Source organism: Ovis aries, chromosome 18 (assembly GCF_016772045.2).
Source record: "Ovis aries strain OAR_USU_Benz2616 breed Rambouillet chromosome 18, ARS-UI_Ramb_v3.0, whole genome shotgun sequence".
In the NCBI taxonomy this organism is placed as follows: Eukaryota; Metazoa; Chordata; class Mammalia; order Artiodactyla; family Bovidae; genus Ovis; species Ovis aries.
In genome coordinates this window covers 21,854,720-21,878,991 of record NC_056071.1, presented here as the reverse complement: position 1 = coordinate 21,878,991, position 24,272 = coordinate 21,854,720, and the positions used below count along the sequence as shown (strand labels likewise).

General features: G+C 49.7%; 1 protein-coding gene across 6 annotated transcripts in view; it reads right to left on the bottom strand.

The window, feature by feature from the left end:
• The window catches only part of SLC28A1 (solute carrier family 28 member 1), a 59,508-nt gene that overhangs the window by 19,543 nt on the left and 15,693 nt on the right, over window positions 1–24,272 (bottom strand). For 3 of the 6 annotated variants that reach the window (XM_027957091.3, XM_027957093.3, XM_027957094.3), the window contains exons 6-10: window positions 21,867–22,008; window positions 21,158–21,271; window positions 19,325–19,402; window positions 3,595–3,675; window positions 1,466–1,546 (exon numbers count right to left, since the gene is read on the bottom strand). In XM_027957091.3, coding sequence (XP_027812892.1) covers window positions 1,466–1,546; window positions 3,595–3,675; window positions 19,325–19,402; window positions 21,158–21,271; window positions 21,867–22,008 — 496 coding nt within the window. Of the gene's footprint in view, window positions 1–1,465; window positions 1,547–3,594; window positions 3,676–3,781; window positions 3,898–5,709; window positions 6,568–19,324; window positions 19,403–21,157; window positions 21,272–21,866; window positions 22,009–24,272 lie in introns of those variants that run through there. The other 3 variants (XR_006056818.2, XM_042235115.2, XM_042235116.2) reach the window with 3 other exon arrangements.

Here is a 24,272-nt window from a genome sequence, read left to right as displayed (position 1 = left end):
AGATTGGAAGACAAAGGGAATGGCGACCCACTCCAGTATTCTTGCCTGGAGAATCCCATGTGCATTGGGTCACAAAGAGTCGGACATGACTGAGTAACTCTCTCTCACACTCCCTCTCTCACACACACATGTGTTGACGGAGGAACTCAAGGGTTCCGCCTGTTTAGCCTTAGCCTAGTGAATTATTTGGGCTTCCCAGGTGGCTCATCAGTAAAGAATCCACCTGTAATGCAGGAGACCTGGTTCAATCCCTGGGTCGGGAAGATCCCTTGGAGAAGGAAATGGCAACCCACTCCAGTATTCTTGCCTGGAGAATCCCGTGGACAGAGGAGCCTGGTGGGCTACAGTCCATGGTGTTGCAAAGAGTCAGCTTAGCAACTAAGCTCTAGTGAATTATCTAAGGATATCCAAGTGGAGGGTGAAGGGAGCAGTGGGATGTATACTTAGGGAGAAGTATTTAAGCCATGGGTTGCGGGGGGGCGTGGGGCAGGAATCCTCTAGGGACATGAGCAGACAGAGGAGAAGGCCCAGGCCCACCAACACTGAGCTTGAAATGATGCTGCTAATTCCTGAAGGCTCCCTACTCCCACCCAAGTTAATTCACCTTCGAAACTCTTCACAATCTAAGATTTGTATTTCTGAACAAAGAGATTACATTTGCAACATCTCATATAAAATAAATGCTGATACTGAAGTATCTTTTCCTCTTTGCCTCATTTTGAACATCTAAGGGACCTTGGACAATTTATCTGAGAGCACACTTGCCTTTTAAAGAAAAAAAACACACACACACAAAAAAACCCTTGAAATCAATACACTTGGATCAAAGCAAAAAAAAAAAAATTGTAGACATTCTCCGAAGTTTCCTAAACTGCCCATAGTTGCCATACTTCAGCACGTATGTCTTTTTGGTGACTTACATGTTGGGCAGGTGGGCCAGGACTCTACAATGGTCACCATGTCACACCCCTAGGAAGACCAGGCCTTCTGAAAGGGACTCAGGACTGACAGTCCCTTCAGAGTCAAAGTTATATTGGAAAATATTCTTTCAGAAAGAGACAGGGGGGAAACAAGACAAACTGATGATGTGGAAGGAACCCCAACCAGGAAGAAGAAGACGTGGATTCTAAGTCCTGGCTGATATTGTGGGATCTTGGCAAGGCATCCTTACTCCTGGACCCCAGTTTCCGCATGTATAAAAGGAGAACTTTGGGCTCCATCCATAGGATTCGTGAGCCTCTACGCTGAAGACAGCCTTCACCTAGGATAGAAGGTGGTGGGAGGTGCCAGGCAGACATCCTCCTCTTTGGCTGGACCCAGGCACAAAGTGTATTCCCCAAAGGAGCGTCTCCAGGACCCCGGTGACCCTGGCAGGAGGTCTGATCGGCTCTTCTGATGATGCAAGCAGGGCTCTGGGGATGTAGGGCCCTTGCCCTCCTTGGGGACAGGAGGCTACAATACCCACCTGGCTCACAAAGATGTTCCCAGCCACACTCAGGGTCTCTGTGGCCGTGGTGCCCATGGTGATCTGCATCAGCCAGGAGATCTGGAAGGAAGCAGGGTGCTTTTTTTGGTTTGGCATCAGCAAGCCCCAGAGGCAGAGACAGTTGGGGTGGAAGTACCATAAAAGCCTTCCTTCCAACCCTGTTAGGACCTCCTCATCTACATTTCCTCAAAGATCCATTCATCCTCTCCTCCCATACCTCCATTGATGAGGGCTTCCCATCCGTGAAAAAATGATTCCCTGGTCAAATATAGGGCTTCCCTGGTGGTTCGTACAGTAAAGAATCTACCCGCAATGCAGGGGACCCAGGTTCCATCCCTGGGTCAGGAAGATGCCCTGGAGAAGGGAATGGCAGTCCACTCCAGTATTCTCGCCTGGAGAATCCCATGGACGGAGGATCCTGGAGGGCTACAGTCCATGGGGTCACAAAGAGTCGGACACAACTGAGTGACTAAACGCACACACTGGTCAAATCTATTTGAGAATTGCTGTACACACACATACCCTTGGAGATGGTCAACACTTGTTAGCTTAGCAAAGGCTCTGAGAAGTCCTGGATGAAACTTGTTTAAATTTGTTTAGTCCAGAGTCTAGATTAGCTTCACAAAATTATTTGGCCAAGGGACTTCCCTAGTGGTCCAGTGGTTAAAGCTCTGCACTTCCACTGCAGGGGATGTGGGTTTGATTCCTGGTCAGGGAACTAAGACCCCACATGCCATGCAGTGTGGCCAAAATTTAAAAAAAAAAAAAAATTATTTGACTACGGGATCCCTTTACCTAGCAGCATTTACTAATCTGCTGTGAAACTAGAGTTTTTGTAGAAAGGCTTTGGGAAACACTGTATTAAAAAGTTCTTTCTTGGGAATTCCCTGGTCAAATATAGGGCCATAGAGTCCAGTGGTTAGGACTCTGTTCTCACTGCTGAGGGCCTGGGTTCAATCCCTCATTGGGGAACTGAGATCCTGCATGCTGTGTGGTATGGCAAAAAAAAAAAAAAAAGGTCCTTTCTTCAATCAACATGAAATTTCTGGAATTTCTCTCTACTGCAAGTACCTCTAAGGCTGACTTTTCCTGAGTCTTTCTTCTGTAAGTGTTTAGAATCCTACCCCTAACCTCCTTCACCCTGGCCTTCTCTTTCTGACCCTTCATCCCCACTTCCTTCAGCCATTCTATGGAAGGTGTGATCTCAGGCTCTCTCTCACACTGACAGTTTGTCAGAGCCCCTTGGTTGAAGACATTCTCCAGATTTGGGGGTAACCGCCACCCTCATGGTCTTCCCAGGTGGGCTAGTGGTAAAGAACCACCTGCCAATGTAGGAGATGTAAGAAACGAAGGTTCGATCCCTGGGTCAGGAAGATTTTCTGGAGGAGGGCACAGCAACCCACTCCAGTATTCTTGCTTGGAGAATCCCAAAAATAGAGGAGCCTGGTGGGCTATGATCCAAAGGGTCGCCAAGAATTGGACACGATTCAAGCAACTTAGCACACATGCTACCCTCATGCCTGCTCTACACTCATAACATAATCACAGGCTCCATTTCTGGCAGCTGCCTAGTGTACTGGTTTATTCTGAGCTCAATCAGCTAAAACCCTCAGCATCTCTTGCCAGGTCCAATGTCATCCAATGCTGTCTCCTGCATCCTGGCTTCGTGCGGCAGATTTTATGAACATAAGCACAGGATTTGACATTTATATCAGCTGAGTCTGGCCCATGTGGCCCACTGCTCTCAAGATCTTTTTGGTATAAATCATTTTTTCCCGTGCATGCGGGCGTGCTAAGTCATTCCAGTCGTGTCTAACTCCTTACAAGCCTGCCAGGCTCCCCTAACGCTTCTAATGCAGCCTCAATTCTAGAAACTACCCCCTCCAAAGACCCCACTGGATTGTGGCGCCAAGTCTCCTTAGTAGCATGACAAGAGACTGGCTGATAAGACGTTTGGTTAGTAGTAGACTCTGAGAGGGTGTTGACCCTAGGAGCAGGGGATGCTGGGAGGTCCAGTCTCAGGGCAGGGGGTCTGGGGAGAGTCTGGGCTTGGGAAAGCAAGGCATTCTGGGAGAGTGTGGGCCTGGACCAGGACCTTGGGAGCTCACCTTCATGATCACCCACTGCATGAGGCCCACGTAGTAGAGAACGGACATGGCGCAGCTGAAGAAAACAATGATGGGCAAAACCTGCCAGGAAAGAGCGCAGATCCCCGGGTTAAAGCAGACAGGCGGCAGGATATCACACAGGACCCCAGTCAGCCTGCTTCCTCCAAGGGCCTGCCGCTCAGAGAACCGTCAGGGTCAGAGGAGCAGCTCTGAGTCCAGTGCGTGGAATTCCATGTGGGACCACTCTGGAGGCAGCTGTCCTCTCTGCTCCTCTCTGGACATTAGCCATCTACGCAGCTGTCCCTGTGGTAGAGCGGGAGGACTTCAGTTCACCACTTTTTAAGATATATATAGATTTATTTATTTGACTGTGCTGACTCTTAGTTGTGGCATGCAGGGTCTTCAGTCGCGGCATGTGGGATCTAGTGCCCTGAGCAGGGATGGAACCTAGGCCCCCTGCATTGGGAGTGGGGAGTCTTAGCCACTGGACCACCAGGGAAGTTCTGAGTCCCCCACTTTTTATCACCTGCTTCTTCATCTGTAAAATGATAGGGAGGAAGTGACCACCTCGCAGGTTGTTGTAAGGATTTAAGGAGCCGGCTCAGGGCCCAGCACTTTGCGCAGGGTCTGTCCTCCACCCCGGGCTCAATCCCTGGCCCGTGACGCTGGCCTGAACCTCTTCCTATGTTTCGGGCTTCAATCAGAGGCCCTCGTCGCTCCAGTGTTCTACTTCTGCTTGGTGCCGGCGAGCTCCAAACGACTCTTATTGTGGACCAGACACCCGCATTTCCTCCTGTCACCCCATTTCCTATTCCCAGGCTCGCCACTGCTCTTCACTGACTCCAAGCCTCTACAGTTCTTCCTTCAAAGCTTCCTCACATCCATTCCCTCCTCCCCAGAGCCGTGTGTTCCCCACCCCAGTGCTTCCTCACCGCAGACTGACTCACAATAGCAAGGACTGGCAACAAGGCAAACATCCTTCAGTGAAGACAAGTGTGATGACCTACGGTGGGGCCATGCACTCCAGTAAGGAACTGAGTGAGGAAGCCCGTTCTGAGCAGCGTGGGATGATTTTCAAGATAGGTTGTGAAAGGAAAAAAGGGAAGGTGTAGAACGGGAAGCATGGAGTGCTACTTTACGAGTAAGACAGTGGGGGTGGCATGGCGGGTGCCCTTGTAAGCACAGATACCATTAGAGGAATATGCAAATGATCAGGAATGGCAGCTGCCTTGGGGATGAAACTGGGTGGCTTGGGGATCAGGGTGGGAGGGATACTTGCGTGCATGCTCAGTCAATTCAGTTGTGTCTGACTCTTTGTGACCCCATGGACTGTAGCCAGCTGGGCTCCTCTGTCCATGGGATTTCCCAGTCAAGGATACTGGAGTGAGTTGCCATTACCTCCTCCAGGGGATCTTCCTGACCCAGGGATCAAATCTCCTGGTTCTCTTGCATTGACAGGTGGATCCTTTACTACTGGGTCACTGGGGACGCCTGGGAGGGAGACTTACTTTTACCAAATCCCCATTTGTACAGTTGGAATGTGCTATCTGTTCCAAACAGCTTTAAAATAATAAGTTATACAGAACTAGTAGCCCACCAGGCTCATCTGTCCATGGAATTCTCCAGGCAAGAATACTGGAGTGGGTTGCCATTTCCTTCTCCAAGGGATCTTCCCGACCCAGGGATCGAACCTGGGTCTCCTGCATTGCACGCAAATTCTTTACCGTCTGAGCCACCACAGAAAGCCGATAATGTGGTAAGCTAAAATGTAAAGTGGGGAAAGTGGAAAATTAAAAGTACTGGTGGTCCAGTGGTTTAAGAATCCACCTTCCAATGCAGAGGATGGGGGTTTTTATCCCTGGCTGAGGAACTGAGATCCCACCTACTTCGGGGCAACTAAGCTAGCAAGTTGCAATTACTGAGCCCATTCACTCTGGAACCCAAGCTACAGCTAGAGAGAAGCCCTAGTACTGCAATGATGAGTGGGGGTATCAAGACGAAAGATCCCACTTGCCGCAACTAAGAGCCAGCGCAGCCAAAAATAATAAACAAATATTTTAAAATAGTTAAAAAAAAATAAAAGCATAGAAAGAAGGCTGGGAGGCACACACCCAAATTGTCAAAGTAGTTGCTCCCGTGTGCTAGGACTGTGGACGTTTTGTTTTCTTCTTTCTCCATTTCCAGTTTCTCACCTTCTATAATTTCTTATAAGAGGCAGACACTTCTCAAGGGAGGGCAGCACAGGCAGAGGAGGGCTTTGGGGGAGGTCCATTTGCACTCACTGGGTTCAAGATCCCTGGGGAATATGCAGGTGGAAGGAGGGGTGCAAGGGCCAGGAGCTCAGAGGAGGGTCCGGGCCAGGCCTTGGCTGAGTGCATGTTGAGGCCACGGGGCAGATGGAGTTCACTGAGGAAACTTCCCTGGGTGACAAGAGTAGTGACGGAGGACAGGGCCCTGGGGTCAGCATCCCTGGAGGGTGAGGGGAGAAAGAGGGGTGCGTGGTGGAGACGGAGAAGAAATAGAGAGATCCGAGGACTTCCAAGACAGGGTGCGATGGAAACTGAGGGCAGCTTTCCTAGAGGAGACAGTCTATCAACAGTGCCAGACGCATGCATCTGAGAACTCTGGAAAAGGTAAGGACTGCGAGGGATGCTTGGCACCTGGCGATTCCGGGGCCCCTGGTGACTTAGGTGAGAGCAGTGTCAGGGGGATGGGCATAGAAGCTGGGTATCAGGGAGCCCAGGAGGGAGAAGGACATGAGGAGGTAGAGACCACGGGATAAGCAACTCTTTTGAGAAGCTTAGCCATGAGGGAAGGAAGAGGGGCTGAGCAGACTTCCCTGGCAGTCCAGTGGCTAAGCCTCTGCGCCCCCAGCGCAGGAGGTGTGGGGTGAATCCCTGGTCAGGGAACTAGATCCCACATGCTGCAACCAAGGGTTCACACGCCACCGCTGAAGATCATGCATGCTGCATGCTGCAATGAGAAGAGAAGACTCCATGCGTCGCAATCAACACCCGGCACGGCCAAATAAATAAATAACTTTTTTTTTTTTTTTCCACAGAGGGCTGTAGAGAGGGGTGAGGAGTGGAGGAAGAATCATTTTCATTTTTCAGAAGGGAGAATATTAAGCAATCAAGTTCAAGCTCCACTTCAAAATGAACTGGGACTACAGCGCGGTCCCGGAGAGCAGAGACTCTGCCCAAGCAGCTCTCCTGGAGAAGAGAAACAAGCCTGGCCAAGGCAGTTTTCCCTCCCCCTTCCCAAATGAATGCCACGGGTTTTATCTGGACCCGCTCCCCTCACATCTGTGTCACCAGCTCACTGCCTGGGAGATGTCACCTGACAGGAGACGCAGGCACTGGGTGGTGAAACCCTCTTCCTGCCCCGTGACTGCCCTGCTGCTGGACACGCCCCTAACACCAAGGGCGGAGATGGCATTCTCCTCCCGCCTGGAGGGAAACACAGGGAGGATCACGTACTATCTAGGACCACCTCTCCAATCCATCATGCAAGGGACCACTAGGCAGCCTGGAGGATTTGCATGGATGGCCCAGGCCAGGAAGAAAAGGCCCCTGGGGGCAGTGGGACCTGACTGCAGAACTGGGGTTTCTCCAGGCATTGACCTAGAGACATTTTCTATCTCTGAGATGGGGATCTTTGGTGGAAAGGCAGCTGTGACTGGCTGGGGAGGGATGATGTGTGAAGGAGAGAGGTGATTTCTAAGGTGGGACATTCAATACTAAATAAGGTCCCTGGGGACTTCCCTGGTGGTCCAGTGGTTAAGAATCTGCCTTCCAATGCAGTGGAATACAGGTTCAATCCCTGGCCAGAGAACTAAGATCCCCCATGCCACAGGGCGACCAAGCCCGTGAGTCACATCTGCGGAGCCCGTGCGCTAGAACACGTGCTCCCCAACAAGAGAAGCCACTGCAGTGAGAAGCCTGAGCCCTGCAGCTGGACAGCAGCAGCCCCTGCTTCCCGCAGCTAGAGAAAGCCAGCATGCAGCAACAAACGCCCAGTGCAGCCAGAAGCAAGCTGGTTAGTTGATTAATAAGGTCCCTGAGTCCAATACGACCTCCCAGTCCAGGAAACAGACCCGGGCCTGTAGGATGTGAGATGGCTGAGACAGAGCAGGCAGCTGGGCAGTGCTCCTGTGTGGAGGAGGGAAGTGCCTTTAAGCCCCGCTGCTCGTGAACTGTGCAGTCCTGCCATGAGCCAGGTCCCCAAGGTGTGATGACTCGAGGGTCCTCAAAGCAACTGAGAAGTGAAAGCTTAGTCTCTGAGTTGTGTCTGAGTCTTTGTGATCCCATGAACCATAGCCTGTCAGGCTCCTCTGTCCATGGGATTCTCCAGCCAAGAATACTGGAGTGGGTTGCCATTCCCTTCTCTTCCCAACCCAGGGATCAAACCTGCGTCTCCTGTATAACAGGCAGATTCTGAACCATCTGAGCCACCAGGGAAGCCCCAAAGCAACTAAGTTTGACATAAATTCACTTCACAGTGGAGACAGTGAGGCTGTGAGGTATTGGTTACCTATCCAAGGTTACATAGCTGCAGAGAGACAGGTACCTCCTGGCCACTAAACAGATTGCCAGGGACCTTCCATGATCCTAAGGAGCTATTCCCCGGGGCCAGTCCTGGAGGCTCATTTCTGTGTCTTAAGGAGAGGCATTCTCTCCAAGGGAGAGCCCAAGTTTGTAGTGGCCTCGAGTCAGTCCTAACCACTGCTTTGTGGGCCCACTAGTACCAGCGCTCACCCTTACTCAAGGGAGAAGGAAGTTACAGCACCTCCAAGCCAGTGGTTCCCAAGGTGTGGTCCCTGGACCAGCAGCATCACCTGAGAATTTGTGAGAAATGCAGATTTTTGAACCCCACCCCCAGAGTTTCAGAGTCAGTTGGTCTGGGGTGGCCCCAAGAGTCTGGCCTTTCCAGATGCTGCTGGTCTGGACATCACACTCTAAGAACCACTGCTCTAGAGTCTAGACCAGACCCTCTGAGCAGACACCACCTCCTTCCCTGGAAACAGGCTCTGAAGGCAGGACTAACCCCACTGCGGACCTGGCCCTGCTGCTTTCTCTCCCTGAAGGGAGCTGAGCCAAGGTTTCTGACGACTTCCCAAGGCTGTCCGCACAGCCTCTCCACACCCAGCCCCCAAAGCCTAAGCCTAGGGACAGAGCCCAGTCACCAGCCCCAGACCATGAAAAACCACAAAAGCCCAAAGCTCCCTCAGGGGAGAATGCTGGTATGTCCACCTCACCACCAGCATTTCAGAAAGGCACAAGGGAGCTGCTCCAAGGCCAGAAAACCAGGGCAGGCCTCCTGATTTCCTGCTCATGCAGACACCACGGCCACCACGCTTCCTTTCCATTCCCTCCTCTGGGAACCGTGCTCACTGTGGTTACCAGTGGACCCTTAATGACTCAGTCCATCGGCACTTTTCAGTTCATGTGTGGGTGTGTGTGTGTCTTAGTCGTGTCCGACTCTTTGGGACCCTATGGACTATAGCCCGTGAGGCTCCTCTCTCCACAGGATTCTCCAGGCAAGAATTCTGGAGTGGGCTGCCATCTCCTTCTCCAGGGATCAAACCCAGAACTCTTGCCTTGTAGGCAGATTCTTTACTGTTTGAGCCACCAGGGTAGCCCAGGTCTTATCTTACTTGACTTTTTGGGTCAGATTTGGCATTGATGACTACTGGGGACTGCAGAGGCTGCATCAGGCAGATGCCCCAAAACCCTGGGAAGATGAAAATGTTTTCTTTCTCCCCAGGCGTTCCTCGGGGAGAACATTTCAGCAGCACCGCTGAGCTTAGTGAGTGTGTGCATGTTCCAGAGGCTGGAGCGACAGGAAAGGAAGGAGTGAGCGAGCGCTCCTGACCGGCCAGGAAGGGTGCGGGAGTCTGGCGGGGAGAGGTAATCATGTGTGTGGAAAGTTACTAGAAGGGAGATGGAGCCAAGCAGGAATGACTAATCAAGATGCTACTGCCAGGAGGTGGCTGCCACGTCAACTGGGCCAGGGGAGATGGAGGGTTGAAGGAGTTCCGGGCAGACCCGGCTTCCTGGAGAACTGACACGCTGAACCCTGGCCCAGCAGGAAGCAGCTTGGAGTCTGAAAATCTGAGTTAGCTTGGAGACTTCCCCAGGCTGACACGGGCCAATAGCCCTAGACTAGGGCCACGTGATTCATGGGAAGGATGGAAAGAAAGCTCTTGAGTCTTCCACTCAACTCAGCACTAACAAAGCCACCTCCCAGCTGGAGGACAAGCCCCACACTCAGCAAGTGTGTGTGTGTGTGTGTGTGTGTGTGTGTGTGTGTGAGAGAGAGAGAGAGAGAGAGAGAGAGAGAGAGGGATGCAGGAGTACAGGGTGTGAGTGAGATTCTGTGATTAGGAAATCTGGTTGAGAAAGGCAGTCCTGTGGCCATGAAGCATCTGTCTGAATTCGTCCCTCATTCTGGCCTGCCTTCACTAAGGAGACCGCTGGCTAATACACTGGCCAGGAGTTTGGGCGAAGGACAGGGCATCCTAGGGGCCAGGGAACAGTTAGTGTTTGACTAGAAAGTGCTGAGCCTTGTTAATGATAAATCCACCTCTTTGTTTTTTCTCTCTCGACTGAACATCCAATCTCAAAGTCTTTAGCAACTGTGAATAGGTTTTAACTTTATCACTATTGTTGTTAAGGATGCTTTTTGTATTTAAAAGGGAGACCTGATGTCACTGACTTTTACTTAGTGTGAGGAAGAAAAGAGCACTTAATTAGAAATCCAACAACCCAGTTCTAGCCCTGCCTCCCTCTTAACCCACTAGGTAGTTGTGCCCAGGTCACTGCGCCTCTCTGTAGTGTGGTCTGACCATCTGTGATATAAAGGGGAGGCCTGAAGTCCACAGCACTCCCTCTTAGCCCAATGGTCTCTGAACCCCTGGTTCTAAAGTGTAATTCAGGGAGAGATGCAAGTAGCAGGTATGTGTAAATTATTCTGGAAAGGGAAGAAAGTAACAGTCAAAGTGTTAGTCACTCAGTCCTGTCCGGCTCTTTGCAATCCCATGAACTATAACCTGTTAGGCTTCTCTGTCCAGGGGATTCTCCAGGCAAGAATACTGGAGTGGGTTGCCATTCCCTTCTCCAAGGGATCTTCCCAACCCAGGGATCAAACCCAAGTTTCCTGCATTGCAGGTGAATTCTTTACCATGTGAGCTACCAGGGAAGCCCCAGAAAGGGAGGAAAGACAAGCAGAAGAGGTGGCAAGAATACACAGAAGAACTGTACAAAAAAGATCACACACACACACACACACACACACACAAAAGATCTTCATGACCCAGATAATCACGATGGTGTGATTACTCACCTAGAGCCAGACATCCTGGAATGTGAAGTCAAGTGGGCCTTAGGAAGCATCACTACGAACAAAGCTAGTGGAGGTGATGGAATTCCAGTTGAGCTATTTCAAATCCTGAAAGATGATGCTGTCAAAGTGCTGCACTCAATACGCCAGCAAATTTGGAATACTCAGCAGTGGCCACAGGACTGGAAAAGGTCAGTTTTCATTCCAATCCCAAAGAAAGGCAATACCAAAGAATGCTCAAACTACCGCACAATTGATTGCACTCATCTCACATGCTAGTAAAGTAATGTTCAAAATTCTCCAAGCCAGACTTCAGCAATACATGAACCATAGACTTCCAGATGTTCAAGCTGGTTTTAGAAAAGGCAGAGGAACCAGAGATCAAATTTCCAACATCCGCTGGATCATGGAAAAAGCAAGAGAGTTCCAGAAAGACATCTATTTCTGCTTTATTGACTATGCCAAAGCCTTTGACTGTGGATCACAAGAACTGTGGAAAATTCTTCAAGAGATGGGAATACCAGACCACCTGACCTGCCTCTTGAGAAATCTGTATGCAGGTCAGGAAGCAACAGTTAGAACTGGACATGGAACAACAGACTGGTTCCAAATAGGAAAAGGAGTATGTCAAGGCTGTATATTGTCACCCTGCTTATTTAACTTATATGCAGAGCACATCATGAGAAACGCTGGACTGGAAGAAACACAAGCTGGAATCAAGATTGCCGGGAGAAATATCAATAACCTCAGATACGCAGATGACAACACCCTTATGGCAGAAAGTGAAGAGGAACTAAAAAGCCTCTTGATGAAAGTGAAAGAGAAGAGTGAAAAAGTTGGCTTAAAGCTCAACATTCAGAAAATGAAGATCATGGCATCTGGTCCCATCACTTCATGGCAAATAGATGGGGAAACAGTGGAAACAGTGTCAAACTTTTTGGGGTGGGGGGCTCCAAAATCACTGCAGATGGTGACTGCAGCCATGAAATTAAAAGACGCTTACTCCTTGGAAGAAAAGTTATGATCAACCTAGATAGCATATTCAAAAGCAGAGACATTACTTTGCCAACAAAGGTCCGTATAGTCAAGGCTATGGTTTTTCCAATGGTCATGTATGGATGTGAGAGTTGGACTGTGAAGAAAGCTGAGCATCAAAGAATTGGTGCTTTTGAACTGTGGTGTTGGAGAAGACTCTTGAGAGCCCCTTGGACTGCAAGGAGGTCCAACCAGTTCATCCTAAAGGAGATCAGTCCTGGGTGTTCATTGGAAGGGCTGATGCTGAAGCTGAAACTCCAGTACTTTGGCCACCTCATGCGAACAGTCGACTCACTGGAAAAGACCCTGATGCTGGGAGGGATTGGGGGCAGGAGGAGAAGGGGACGACAGAGGATGAGATGGCTGGATGGCATCACTGACTCGATGGACATGAGTTTGGGTAAACTCCAGGAGTTGGTGATAGACAGAGAGGCCTGGCGTGCTGAGATACATGGGGTCGCAAAGAGTTGGACACGACTGAGTGACTGAACTGAACGGAAAACCCTGGGGAGGGCGTGGACGCAGCAGCAGGCTGGAAAGATGACACTTTCAGTGCTGAAATGGGAGAGAACTAGGACTGGTGCTCTGGAGGACAGCTGCTGCTGGGACAGCCCAAGGTCTCCTCCCTCACTTCCTTTGGTAACAAAGTTTTACTTTCCTTTGGGAAACCACTCTAACTCCACTCTCAGCCCTGAGTCTCCAAGTTTGGCGCATCAGACTGAGGTATCTTCCCTGGCTACAGTTCAAGGATGGCATACACCCACAAGCCAGACTAAAAAGAGCCCACTCTTAGATTTCCTGCTGGGCTAGTGGAAAACAGGCTCTCTCTCTCTCTGCTAAGGTTGCTAAGCTGGTTGGATATAAGCCTGGTATCTTTTAGCCACAATCTCAAGAGTGCTTCTCCAAGACTAAAACTAAAGCCAGTGCTAAGAACATAGAACCTGGGGACTTCTCTGGCAGTCCAGTGGTTAAGAACTCACCTGCAAATCAGGGGACATGGGTTCGATTTCTAGTATGGGAAGATCCCACATGCCCAAGAGCAACTAAGCCTGTGCTGTGCTGTGCTTAGTCGCTCTGTTGTGTCTGACTTCTTGCAACCCCATGGACTGTAGCCTGCAAGGCTCCACGGTCCATGGAATTCTCTAGGCAAGAATACTGGAGTGGGTTGCCATTTCCTTCTCCAGGGGATCTTCCCGACCCAGGAATTGAGCCCAGCTCTCCTGCACTGCAGGCAGACTCTTTACCCACTGAGCTATGAGGGAAGCCCCACAACTATTGAGCCTGTGCTCTAGAGCAGGAGTTGCAACTATGAAGCCTGAGAGCCTATAGCCTGTGCCTCTCTAATTCAGTGAACCTCAACAAAGAGTAGTCCCTGCTCTCTGCAACTAGACAAAGCCCATGCACAGCAACAAAGACCCAGTGCAGTCAAAAATAAATGAATAATTTAAAGAGAGAGAGACATTTTCTATTAAAAAAAAAAGAAAAGAAGAACACAGAACCAGGATATAAGCAAGGCAAATCCCAGGTGATGTTGGATACTTAGATCCAACAGGACATGAAGTCTCTGGACTTCTCAATTATCAGAATGATATCTTACTTTTTTGTTGTTTGTTTTTGCTTCATTTAATCAGTCAATTTGAGTTGTATCTCTGTTATTTACAACTGATACAGTCAGGAGCTGAGCATCCCACTCAGGAAGTACAGCCTAAACTCCCAAATGTGGCCCCGCCTTACAGGGGGAGGGACTATAGATCAAAGGGTCCATGTCTTTGCTGTTCCTCCCAGGCAGGTATGGTATCTGCCATCTGCACCCTTCTGTGCTAGAGAAGAGACACTCACTTGGAATGTAAGGGCACCCTGTAAATGAACTGCTGCAGGTCCTACAGGAAGCTATCTGCCTTGTTTCTATAAGGAGGGAATTAATAGTCCCTGCTTGTCCTAGGCAATAATCCTTCAAATGATGAGTTTTGGAGGGTGGTTTTCAGTCAATCAGAGCACATGACTCCCCAGCTTTGGGTGGAAACAGGAGATTCCTGCCCTTCCAATTCCAGTTTCCCATGCCCTAGCCTTAGTGATTGGGCCAAGAACAGTCACATGATCCAAGGCAAATCAATCTGAAACCTACCCTGGAATTTTTTAACTAGAGCAGGCAGAGAAGAACTGGCCTAGTTCTGGGTGACATGTTGTAAGCATGAGTATCTGGTGTTGCTGGGAGCCAGGAGGAGATCTGGTATGAAAGAGTGAAGCTGACACTCCTGGATGAGCAGAGATTGGAAGCTGAGGGCTGTAAGCCTGGCCACTCCAGGGCCCTGGTTTCAGCTGGCACCAGCTCTATCTTGCTCCAGTTAGTGAGCCAAGAAGCAGTCTTCCCTTTCTCCTCCATTTAAAGAAAATTTCAAGTGAGTTTCTGTCACTTGCAACAAAATAGGCCTGAGAAATGCTGTTTTCTTCTAAACCAAGGGAAAAACAAAGACCCAAGGTCTGGGGCCCCTTCATTTCCACTGTCTACCAAGGAAAGGGCCCTGATATCAAGGCGCAGGAGCTAATAAGCCAGAGCATTACACCTGTTCCAATCTTGATTCGAATACTCACTAGCTTTATGAACTTGCACAAGCAAAACCCCCTGTGAACCTCAGTATCATCATCTGTAAAAAAGGGATAATGATATTATTTTCCCCACTGTTGCTGTTCAGTCACTAAATTAGGTCCAACTCTTTTTGACCCCATGGACAGCAGCATGCTGGGCTTCCCTGTCCATCACTATCTCTTGGAGTTTTCTCAGACTCATGTCCATTGAGTTGATGATGCCATCCAACCATCTCATCCACTTTTCCCCCTTCTCCTCCTGCCCTCAGTCTTTCCCAGCATCAGGATCTTTTTCAATGAGTCGGCTCTTCACATCAGGTGGCCAAAGTATTACTTCCAAAGAATACTCAGGGTTGATTTCCTTTAGGGTTGACTGGTTTGGTCTCCTTGCAATCCAAGGGATTCTCAAGAATCTTCTCCAGCTGTTTTGAAGTGAGTGCCTGACACGTAGTCCTCACTCCATAACTCGTAGCTGTTCTTATGACATCCTTTTCCTAAGCTTTTCTGCTCTGTTCCACCAGAATCTCAGGTCAGAGTGGTACATCTTGAATTTCTAGGGGCCCTGGAGCTTGCTACAAAGCCTGTGTGTAGTTATTGGCTCTAGGGATTTGGGAAGCTCTGGCCTCTGCTGGGGAGGTTTGAGGAAAGAAGAGCTCAGCCCTGGTCTTGGGCCAAAGGACATGCTGCTCAGGAACACATAATCATGGGAATGGTGGCTCAGCCAGAGGAAGACTGACTGTGTGGGAGCCCAACTCTCTGCCAAGAGCTCACAGAGCCAGTCATTCCTAGCAGGCAGAGAGACTTCCCACGTGCACCGAAGAATCATCATTTATTCATCTCATCATTCAGCAAAAAGCAGTGTCCCAGGCACTGGGCAGGGTTTCTTCAGGGCTTGAGGTCAGTTAACTGACACTAGCATAAGAACCAGGCTGAGAGTCAAAGAACTGATGCTTTTGAATTGTGGTGCTAGAGAAAGACTCTTGAGAGTCTCTTGAACAGCAAGGAGATCAAACCAATCAATCTTAAAGGAAATCAACCCTGAGTATTCATTGGAAGGACTGATGCTGAAGCTGAAGCTCCGATACTTTGTCCAGCTGAAGGCAAAGAACTGACTCATTGGTGAAAACCCTGATGCTGGGAAAGATGGAGGGCAGGAGAAGGGGGCAACAGAGGATGAGATGGTTGGATGGCATCCCCAAACTCAATGGACTTGAGTCTGAGCAAACTCCAGGAGATAGTGAAGGACAGGGAAGCCTAGTGTGCTGCACTCCATGGGATTGCAAAGAGTCAGACAAGACTTAGCGACAGAACAACAAGGATAAGAAGCAGGCTTTGTCCTCAAGTAGCTAAATGTAAAGCACAGGTGGTGCTAATGGTAAAGAATCCGAGTGCCAGTGCAGGAGATGCAAGAGACATGGGTTTGATCCGGGTCAGGAAGATCCCCTGGAGAAGGAAATGGCAACCCACTCCAGTATCCTTGCCTGAAAAATCCCTTGGACAGAAGAGCCTGTTGGGCTACAGTCCATGGGGTTACAAAGAGTTGGATATGACTGAGTGACTAAGCATGCAAGAGCAAACACAGCTGCAGCATGTGGAGCTTAAGTGACGAGCTTCATACAGCAGGTCCCTCAGCCGTATCCTCCCCCTCCCCCGCCTTTGTTCCCCATGGTGGCCTCTCTTCTGGACGGTGTTAGTCTGGTGGTCCCTGAGTCATCACTTGGTTGTGAGGCAGCCTCCTCGCTGGTCCCCTATTCCAAGCATCCCAGCTACAACCCTTCCTCCCTACTATTGAAATCACAACCATCCCAAAGCTCCAGTCAAGTCTTTCCCTGCTCAAAAATCTTCAATAACTCCTCACCTCCTGGGGGACAAAATCCAGGTGCCTCAGCCTGGCATTTAAGACTCTTAAAGGACTTCCCTGGTGGCAAAATGGATGAGAATCTGCCTGCCAATGCATGGGACACAGGTTCGATCCCTAGCCGGGGAAGGTTCTACACGCAGAGCAACTAACCCTGTGCATCGCAACTACCGAGCCTGTGTGCCGCAACTACTGGGCCCAGATGCTGCAAGTGCTGAAGCCCATGTGCCTAGAGCCCATGCTCTGCAACAAGAGAAGCCACCTCAATGAGAAGCTTGTGCACCGCAGCAAGAGAGAAGCTCCCACTCTCCGGCAGAGAAAGCCTGCTTGTAGCAGTGAAGACCCAGCACAACCAATAGACTAATAAGAATTTAAAAAGATATGGCCTCACCACACTTGCAGTTTATCCCCTAATCCATCTTTTCCTTCAAACAGCTTACACACCCACTGAACTGAATTATGTCCTGTCACATTACACAGCCCAGCACCTTCTCACCTCCACGCCATTGCCCAGGCATTCCTTCCTCCCGCTTATCTCTATCTGTCCAATTTTTTTCTCGCCCTGAGGCTCCAATTCAAATACCACCTCCTTCAGGAGGCATTCTCACTGTCCTTGTTTTTAAAACTCTCTCCCTAAATGGACTGCCCAGGCACTTTCCTTGGTGCCAGTTACACTTGAACTTGACTGCGGGGGGAGGTCGAATTGCACAGTGTTGTATGTTTGCCTTGTAAAGTGTGAGAAGCCACCAACTGCCATTCTCTGTCCAGTGGACGTGACAAATCACCCTGGAGCAGGACTTCACTGCTCCTCCCAGAAACCTTGAGCGGCCCCTACTTGGAGATGCAGATGTGAAGGGAGCTGTCCCTCCCAGCCTCAGCCCTAGGACGATGGTGTTAGGGGACTTTTGGAGGGGCTGACAGAGGCTGCCCCTCTGATCATCTCCCTGCACAGAAGTGATCTCAGAAAAACATGATGGACAAATTTGTCCTGAGAGCATGGGAACCTGGTTCCTTTCGCTTTCCTCCCAAGGCTGATGTTACTAGAACCCTTGGATGGAGTGGACGTTTCCCAGAGAGCTGCTGGGGCCAACAGACACTGAAGCTCCCAGAGGACCACACCTTGAGTCAGGGATGGGGGCAGGCTGGAGGTATCTGGACTCACAAACTGGCTTGACACCAGCTCAGAAGGCAATGCCAAGTCCATGACTTGGGCTGGAAGCTTCTGAGACCCAACACCCTCAGCAGGATGGGGAGGCTCTGGGAACAACGGCTGAGTGATGGTGAAAAGCAAAAATCTCTGAAACTGATCCTGCATGGTAGCCCCACGGTGACAGTGGTCCAGGACATGCTGGAGTGGGTGGCACCAATTCCCATCTGTGTTGCTATGGGAACGGGGCAGAAACTGGGGCCAGCTAGTGGGGAAGCGAGGCCCAGGGCTCGCTCTCTCTCTCTCCACCTGGCATTTGGAAGTGAAACTCAAGCCTGAAGCAGCCTCAGGGTCCTGAGACAATTTGGATGTGAGGCAGGTGGAGAAGCTACACTTGAGATCCTACTAGAGACACGTAGGTGCCTGGGCAGTCAACTGGACAAAGAAGAAATATAACCACAGTTCCACGTGGAAACAGTGACGCAGTCCCACCATCGAATGCTCAGCACAGGCTTCCCTGTTTTAAATTAGGGCTGGGAACATCCTGGTGGTCCAGGGGATAAGAACCCACCTGCCAATGCAGGGAACATGGGTTCCATCCCTGGTTTGGGAAGATTCCACACACCATGGAGCAACTAAGTCAATGAGCCTGCGCTCTAGAGCCCGGGAGCCACAACTACTGAACCCACATGCTGCAGCTACTGAAGCCCTCACACAGCAAAAAAGACCCAGCGTGACCAAAAAAAAAAAAAAAAAATAGGGTTGGGGCTCTACAATTACACAATAGTCTTTGAGTCTTTATCTCAATTTCCTCTATAATATTTTGCACTGTTGTAAGTCAGAAAGAGAAAAGCAAATGTCACATATTAATGCATATATGTGGAATCTACAAAAATGGTACAGAAGGAACTATTTGCAAGGTAGAAAGAGAGATGGAAACGTAGAGAACAAACAGATGTATGGATACCAAGGAGGCAAAGGAGGGGTGGGAAGGTTGGAGAGGTTGGGATTGCCACGTATACACTACTACGGATGAACTAGATAACTAATGAGAACATACTGTAGAGCACAGGGAACTCTACTTAGCGCTCTGTTGTGACCTAAATGGGAAGGAAATACACAAAAGAGGGGATATATGTATACATATAGCTGATTCACTGTGCTATGCAGTGGAAACTAACATAATACTGTAAAGCAACTATACTCCAGTAAAAATTTTTTAAAAACATATTTTGCACTGCGGAAGGCACATAATACACATTTGCTGAAAGGAGGGAGGGAGGGACTGTAGGTCTAGGAGAATCCAGAGGAAGGACTTAGAGCTTGCAACTAATCAGGGCAGGCTTCCTGGCAGAGGTGGCTTGGGAGGGGCCTTGAAGGAGGAGCCCGCGAGAGGATCATATGTCCCTGTAGCATGTCAGGGGCTAAGGTCACAGCAGATGCCATCTACATGTCTCCACCTACTTTTCTCATCCTCAACCTCCCAGCAATTCTACTATTGGGGGATTCATTTTTTAGGAAAATAATACAGATATATCTTACTTTTGCAAGTTTGCCAAAATATACTGAAAACATACCCCCAGGTGAGCACATTGCCAGGCCCCTCCCCCAGAACCCCAAGGTTTAAGCCTCATTAGCTTTCAGTAGCTGGGCTCCACCAGCAGGAGCCCTCCCCCTCCACTGGACTGGGCTTGGATGCCCCACTAGCTAGAGGCACCTAGCAGAGGCTGCTAAATGCTTTGTGAGCCAAGAGTCAAGCTGACCTGAAAGGCAAAGACATCCTTGACCAGAGCCTCCCCAAACACGAAGCTGGAGCCGGACTCAGTGTAGCTCAGGAATATCTGAAAGGAGAAAACAAACAAAACCAAACCCGGGAGTGAGGCCAAGAAGGGCGGAAGGAAGAAGCAGCAGCAAGGGAACCAGGTTGGGGTGACCTGGAGAAGCCTCGCATGTTGCTCATGCCTTCCCGGCAGCCCAGAAGAGAAGAGAAGGACCTGGAGGCTGCAGGATGAGCCCCCAGGCTGTGGCCTTACAGCAGGGGGACCATGTGTGTCATTAAAGCCACACTTGCTCCTTCTGAGTACATCTTCCAGAAGAGACACCAAATTGTAAAGAAGTACTCTGAGATGAGAGTTGTTGGGACAAGAACACTGAAGAAGAGACAGAGGAGGAAGCAAACAGTGAACTGCCTGGAGAAGGCAGTCAAAGGTGGTGCCCCTGTGCCTCCCCACTGAGGGCCCAGCCCCAGCCTGTCCCACCCCAGGCTCCTGGCCTTGGTGTTACAATCTGGCCATACTTCTTTAAGAGCCCTGTAGTTAGGACCAAAACATGGACTGTGACTGCAGGCCAAGTCACTTCTGTTGCCAGGGCCTCAATGCTCCCATTTATAAAATGAGGGCTGTGCCCAAAGCAGCAATCTTCCCAGGTGGCGCTAGTGGTAAGAACCCACCTGCCAATGCAGGAGACAGAGAGATGTGAGTTCTATCCAAGGTAGGGAAGATTCCCTGGAGGAGGGCATGGAAACCCATTCCAGTATTCTTGACTGGAGAACCCCATGGACAGAGGAGCCTGCTACAGTCCACTGGGTTGCAAAGAGCTGGAGTAACTGAGCATGCACGCCCAGAGCAGCAAGTGTCTTTTTCCATCACGACACCCATGCAGGTATCCTTGGTGTGGCCAGCGGGAGGACATGGGCAGAGCCTGGACATGTGGGTTCTCCCTGTCCCACCCGAAGCCCTCCCTGTAGAGAGTGCATGGAAATTCAAGATAGTGAGAGAGGGATGAGTATAGGATCAACCTTGCGTCCTCCATAACTGATATTTTAAGAAGTAAATCATGACTGCCCCATGATGTGAAGGAACTTAATGATACTCAAAAATGGTTAAAATGCAAAAAACAAGGTTAAAATGATAAATTTTGTGTTATGTGATTTCATCACAATAAATGAAATTTTAAAAGTGTAACTTCAACAAGCCGAATATTATTTTTAAACACACATACACACCAATACTTTGGCCACCTGATGCAAAGAGCTGACTTGTTGGAAAAGACCCTGATACTGGGAAAGATTGAGGGAAGGAAGAGAAGAGGGCGACAGAGGATGAGATGGTTGGAAGGCATCACGGACTCAATAGATATGAGTTTGAGCAAACTCTGGGAGGTAGTGAAGGACAAGGAAGTCAGGCGTTCTGCAGTCCATGGGTTGCAGAGTCAAACATGACTGAGTGACTGAACAACAACACTTATATAAACCAAATCACTTTCAATTTTTAAAGCATTTTTAACTATTGTAAGTTCCTTTTCTGATGAGGACCGAGGGCAATAAGCCCTGGGCCTGGGTATCCTAGGAACCTTCCTGTTTTGAGATTCTCTTCCACATCAGGCCACCCTCTGAAAGGACTGCTTGTTTGGGCAGGTGGGACCAGGCCTGAGGGAAACAGCAGCTGTGCTGCCCAGCCTCCCACTGCCCAGGGGTCTGGGGGCCCCCACACACCCACCACCTGGTCACAGTCCAGGCCACCTCCCTCCAATGCAGAGGCTTCTCCTCCATCCCCGGCAACCCAAGACGCCCGGGCAGCTACACCCCATGTACACACCTGGATCTGGTCGCCCAGCCACTGAAATGCAATGAACCCCGGTTCTGTTCTGATGACGACGAGTCCGAGTACAAATTGCAGTCCAAGACCCCAGAACACAGCCCGCCAGGACACCTGCCACCCGAGAGAAAGGTCTAGGTCAGCTCAGCACCTGAGGAGGTCCACAGGGAGCAGGTGGGCACTGCTGAGGGGCTCTGGGAGCTTCGGCCAGCCTGTAGGATGAAGCCTGGACCCGGCCGGAGCTATGGGCCTGTTGCCGATGGTTATATCCCCCCTGGAGTGCAGAACAGGCCACAAGGCAGCAATGGGCCTGGGCAGTGGGAAGGAGCAGGGCCAGATCTAACCAAGGACCAGCCGGGAGCCCTGGCACTTGGTCCCGGGGGATCAGCTGGGTGGGCAGAACCCTGGCCTCAGGGCCTAGCTTCAGCATAACCTTTGTCTGTCCGGACCATCTCTCCCACATAGTCAGGGCTCTCAGCTATTCTGACCCCACTCCCTCCAAGCACTTCCTCCTCCCCAGCAGAAGGGAGCTGGACACCTAACGGCTGGATAACCTCTCGGCATTGAATGACTTCTTAGCAGTGATCCCTTTGCCCAGGTGTGGCTCTCTGGGGGGAGGTGTTAACCACTCTGTGAAACAGGGAAGGGACCTGATGCTGGAGAGAGAAGGGGCTGCAGCCCCCTCTTGGCCTGACAACTAAACACTCACTGCGCGGTGATGCTTCGAGAGGGCAAAGAGCAGGCCAATGAACACGCAGATTCCGCCAAAGGACACCAGCTGCTCAGGCCGCTGAGAGGTGTCCAGAGCCAGCCACAAAACCAGGCCCAGCAAAGCAGCAAGGGCTAGACCCCTGAAGGGAGGGGCAGAGAGTCATTACTGTCAGCATCTCCCCACCCCAACACAATAGCACCCAGGGCCCCAGTAAAGGGTACTCAGGGCTGGTGCAGGAGAAGGGGGAGAGTGCTGTGTGACCTCTGACAGACCACCTAGCCTCTCTGAGTCTAGTTTCCTCATCAGGTAAATGAAGTCAAACACCCCTCCCACCCCTAGTTCTCAAGATTGCTGAGAGAACTAAATCAGAGGATGTGGGTACTCCGCTTAGCATGGGGTCAAGCACACAGCAAGAATCCTCATAGCTGCAGTGATGCTCAGCTCAGCCAGCCTCTGGCCTTGCAGGGTGAGGTGGGGTCTGTGTGGGCTGGAACTCGGCGCCATGGGCCATGGGCTCTGCTCCCCTAAAGCTCAGAAGTGGTGGTGTCAATCAGGGATACCGGGCTGAGTACCTGAGACCAATGACCGAAAGTGACTTTTACAGCCATGTCTCCCTCCCTGGGGCTGGGATCTGCTTGTCCAGCAGTATGTCTGTCTTCCTGTATTAGTAGCTCAGTCCTGTCCAGTTCTTTGCAATCCTATGAACTATAGCTCACCAGGCTCCTCTGTCCATGGGATTCTCCAGGCAAGAATATTGGACTGGGTACCTACTCCCTTCTCCGGGAATCTTCCCGACCCAGTGAAAGAACCTGGGTCTCCCACATCACAGGTGGATTCTTCACCATCTGATTCACCAGGGAAGCCCTGAATGTCCAGCAGGCAGCCTAACAATTTAAGAGCCCAGGTTCAGGGTCTAACCCTGACCCAGCCTTCAACTCCCTGGGTACTACTAATCACAGGTGACGTTCACTGCGCTCCTACTATGTGCCAGGAACCATGCTGAGTGCTGAGAGACCTATAGGAATTGTCCTCATCCTGCTGCTGCTGCCGCTAAGTCGCTTCAGTCGTGTCTGACTCTGTGAGACCCCATAGACTGCAGCCTACCAGGCTCTCCCGTCCCTGGGATTCTCCAGGCAAGAACACTGGAGTGGGTTGCCATTTCCTTCTCCAATGCATGAAAGTGAATATGAAAATCAAGTCGCTCAGTTGTATCCGACTCTTTGTGACCCCACAGACTGCAGCCTACCAGGCTCCTCCGTCCATGGGATTTTCCAGGCAAGAGTACTAGAGTGGGGTGCCATTGCCTTCTCTGTGTCCTCATCCTAGAGATGTAAAAATTAATTTGCCTGTGACCACCTGTCTAGAAAGCAGCAAAGCCGAGATTCAACCCAGGCACTCTAGCAGCAATTCTGTTCTCTTAACTAGTTCTATGCATAGTCACCAGCTGGTAAGAGAAGGACCCAGGACCTGAACTCAGGCAAGCTAACCCCAGAGCTCACTGTTTATTTCTGGTGTGTTTTCCAAACTCCTATTATGCCAGTTCCATTGGCCTAATTTCTGCCTTGTCTCTGAGACACCTGTATGCCTCTTTACTTACTGTTATCCTTGAGGTTAACTGGTGTTATAAAAACTTAAATGCATGTTTGGAGGTTTATTTTTTGGGAGGGAAGGTTTTTTCTTTTATTCTTACAGCTGTAGGTTTTAATTGCATTTTTCTTATTTTTAAACATTTTTTTTAAAACTTTTTATTTTATATAGGAATATAGCTGGTTAACAATGTTATGATAGTTTCAGGTGCATAGCAGAGTGACTCAGCAATATATATATATATACATACATGCATCCATTCTCCCCCAAACTCTCCTCCCACCCAGGCTGACACATAACATTGAGCAGAATTCTCTGTGCTGTAGAGTAGTTCTTTGTTGGTTATCCATTTTATTTTTTAATATAAATTTATTTCTTTTAATTGGAGGCTAATTACTTTACAATATTGTATTGGTGGTTATCCATTTTAAATATAGCAATGTGTACATGTCCATCCCTAACTCCCTAATTATCTCTTCCCCCTGGCAATCTTAAGTTCTCTAAGTCTGAAGGGCACAAAGATTTTTCCGCTATGTTTTCTTACAGTAGTTATATAGTTTCAGGCTTTACATTTAGGTTTATCATCTATTTTCAGTCAATTTTTTAATGAATCGAGTTTGTTTCTCTCTCTTCCTCCTCTTCCTTGTCCTTCTCTTCTTTCTTCTACATATGGATATCCCATTGTTCTGGCAGAATTTGTCAAGCTGATTATTATTTCTTCACTGAATTGCCTTAGCACTCTTGTCAAAAAATCAACTGGTTTTATATAATAGGTCTATTTTTGTACTCTGTTCTGTTCATTGATCTATTTGTCTT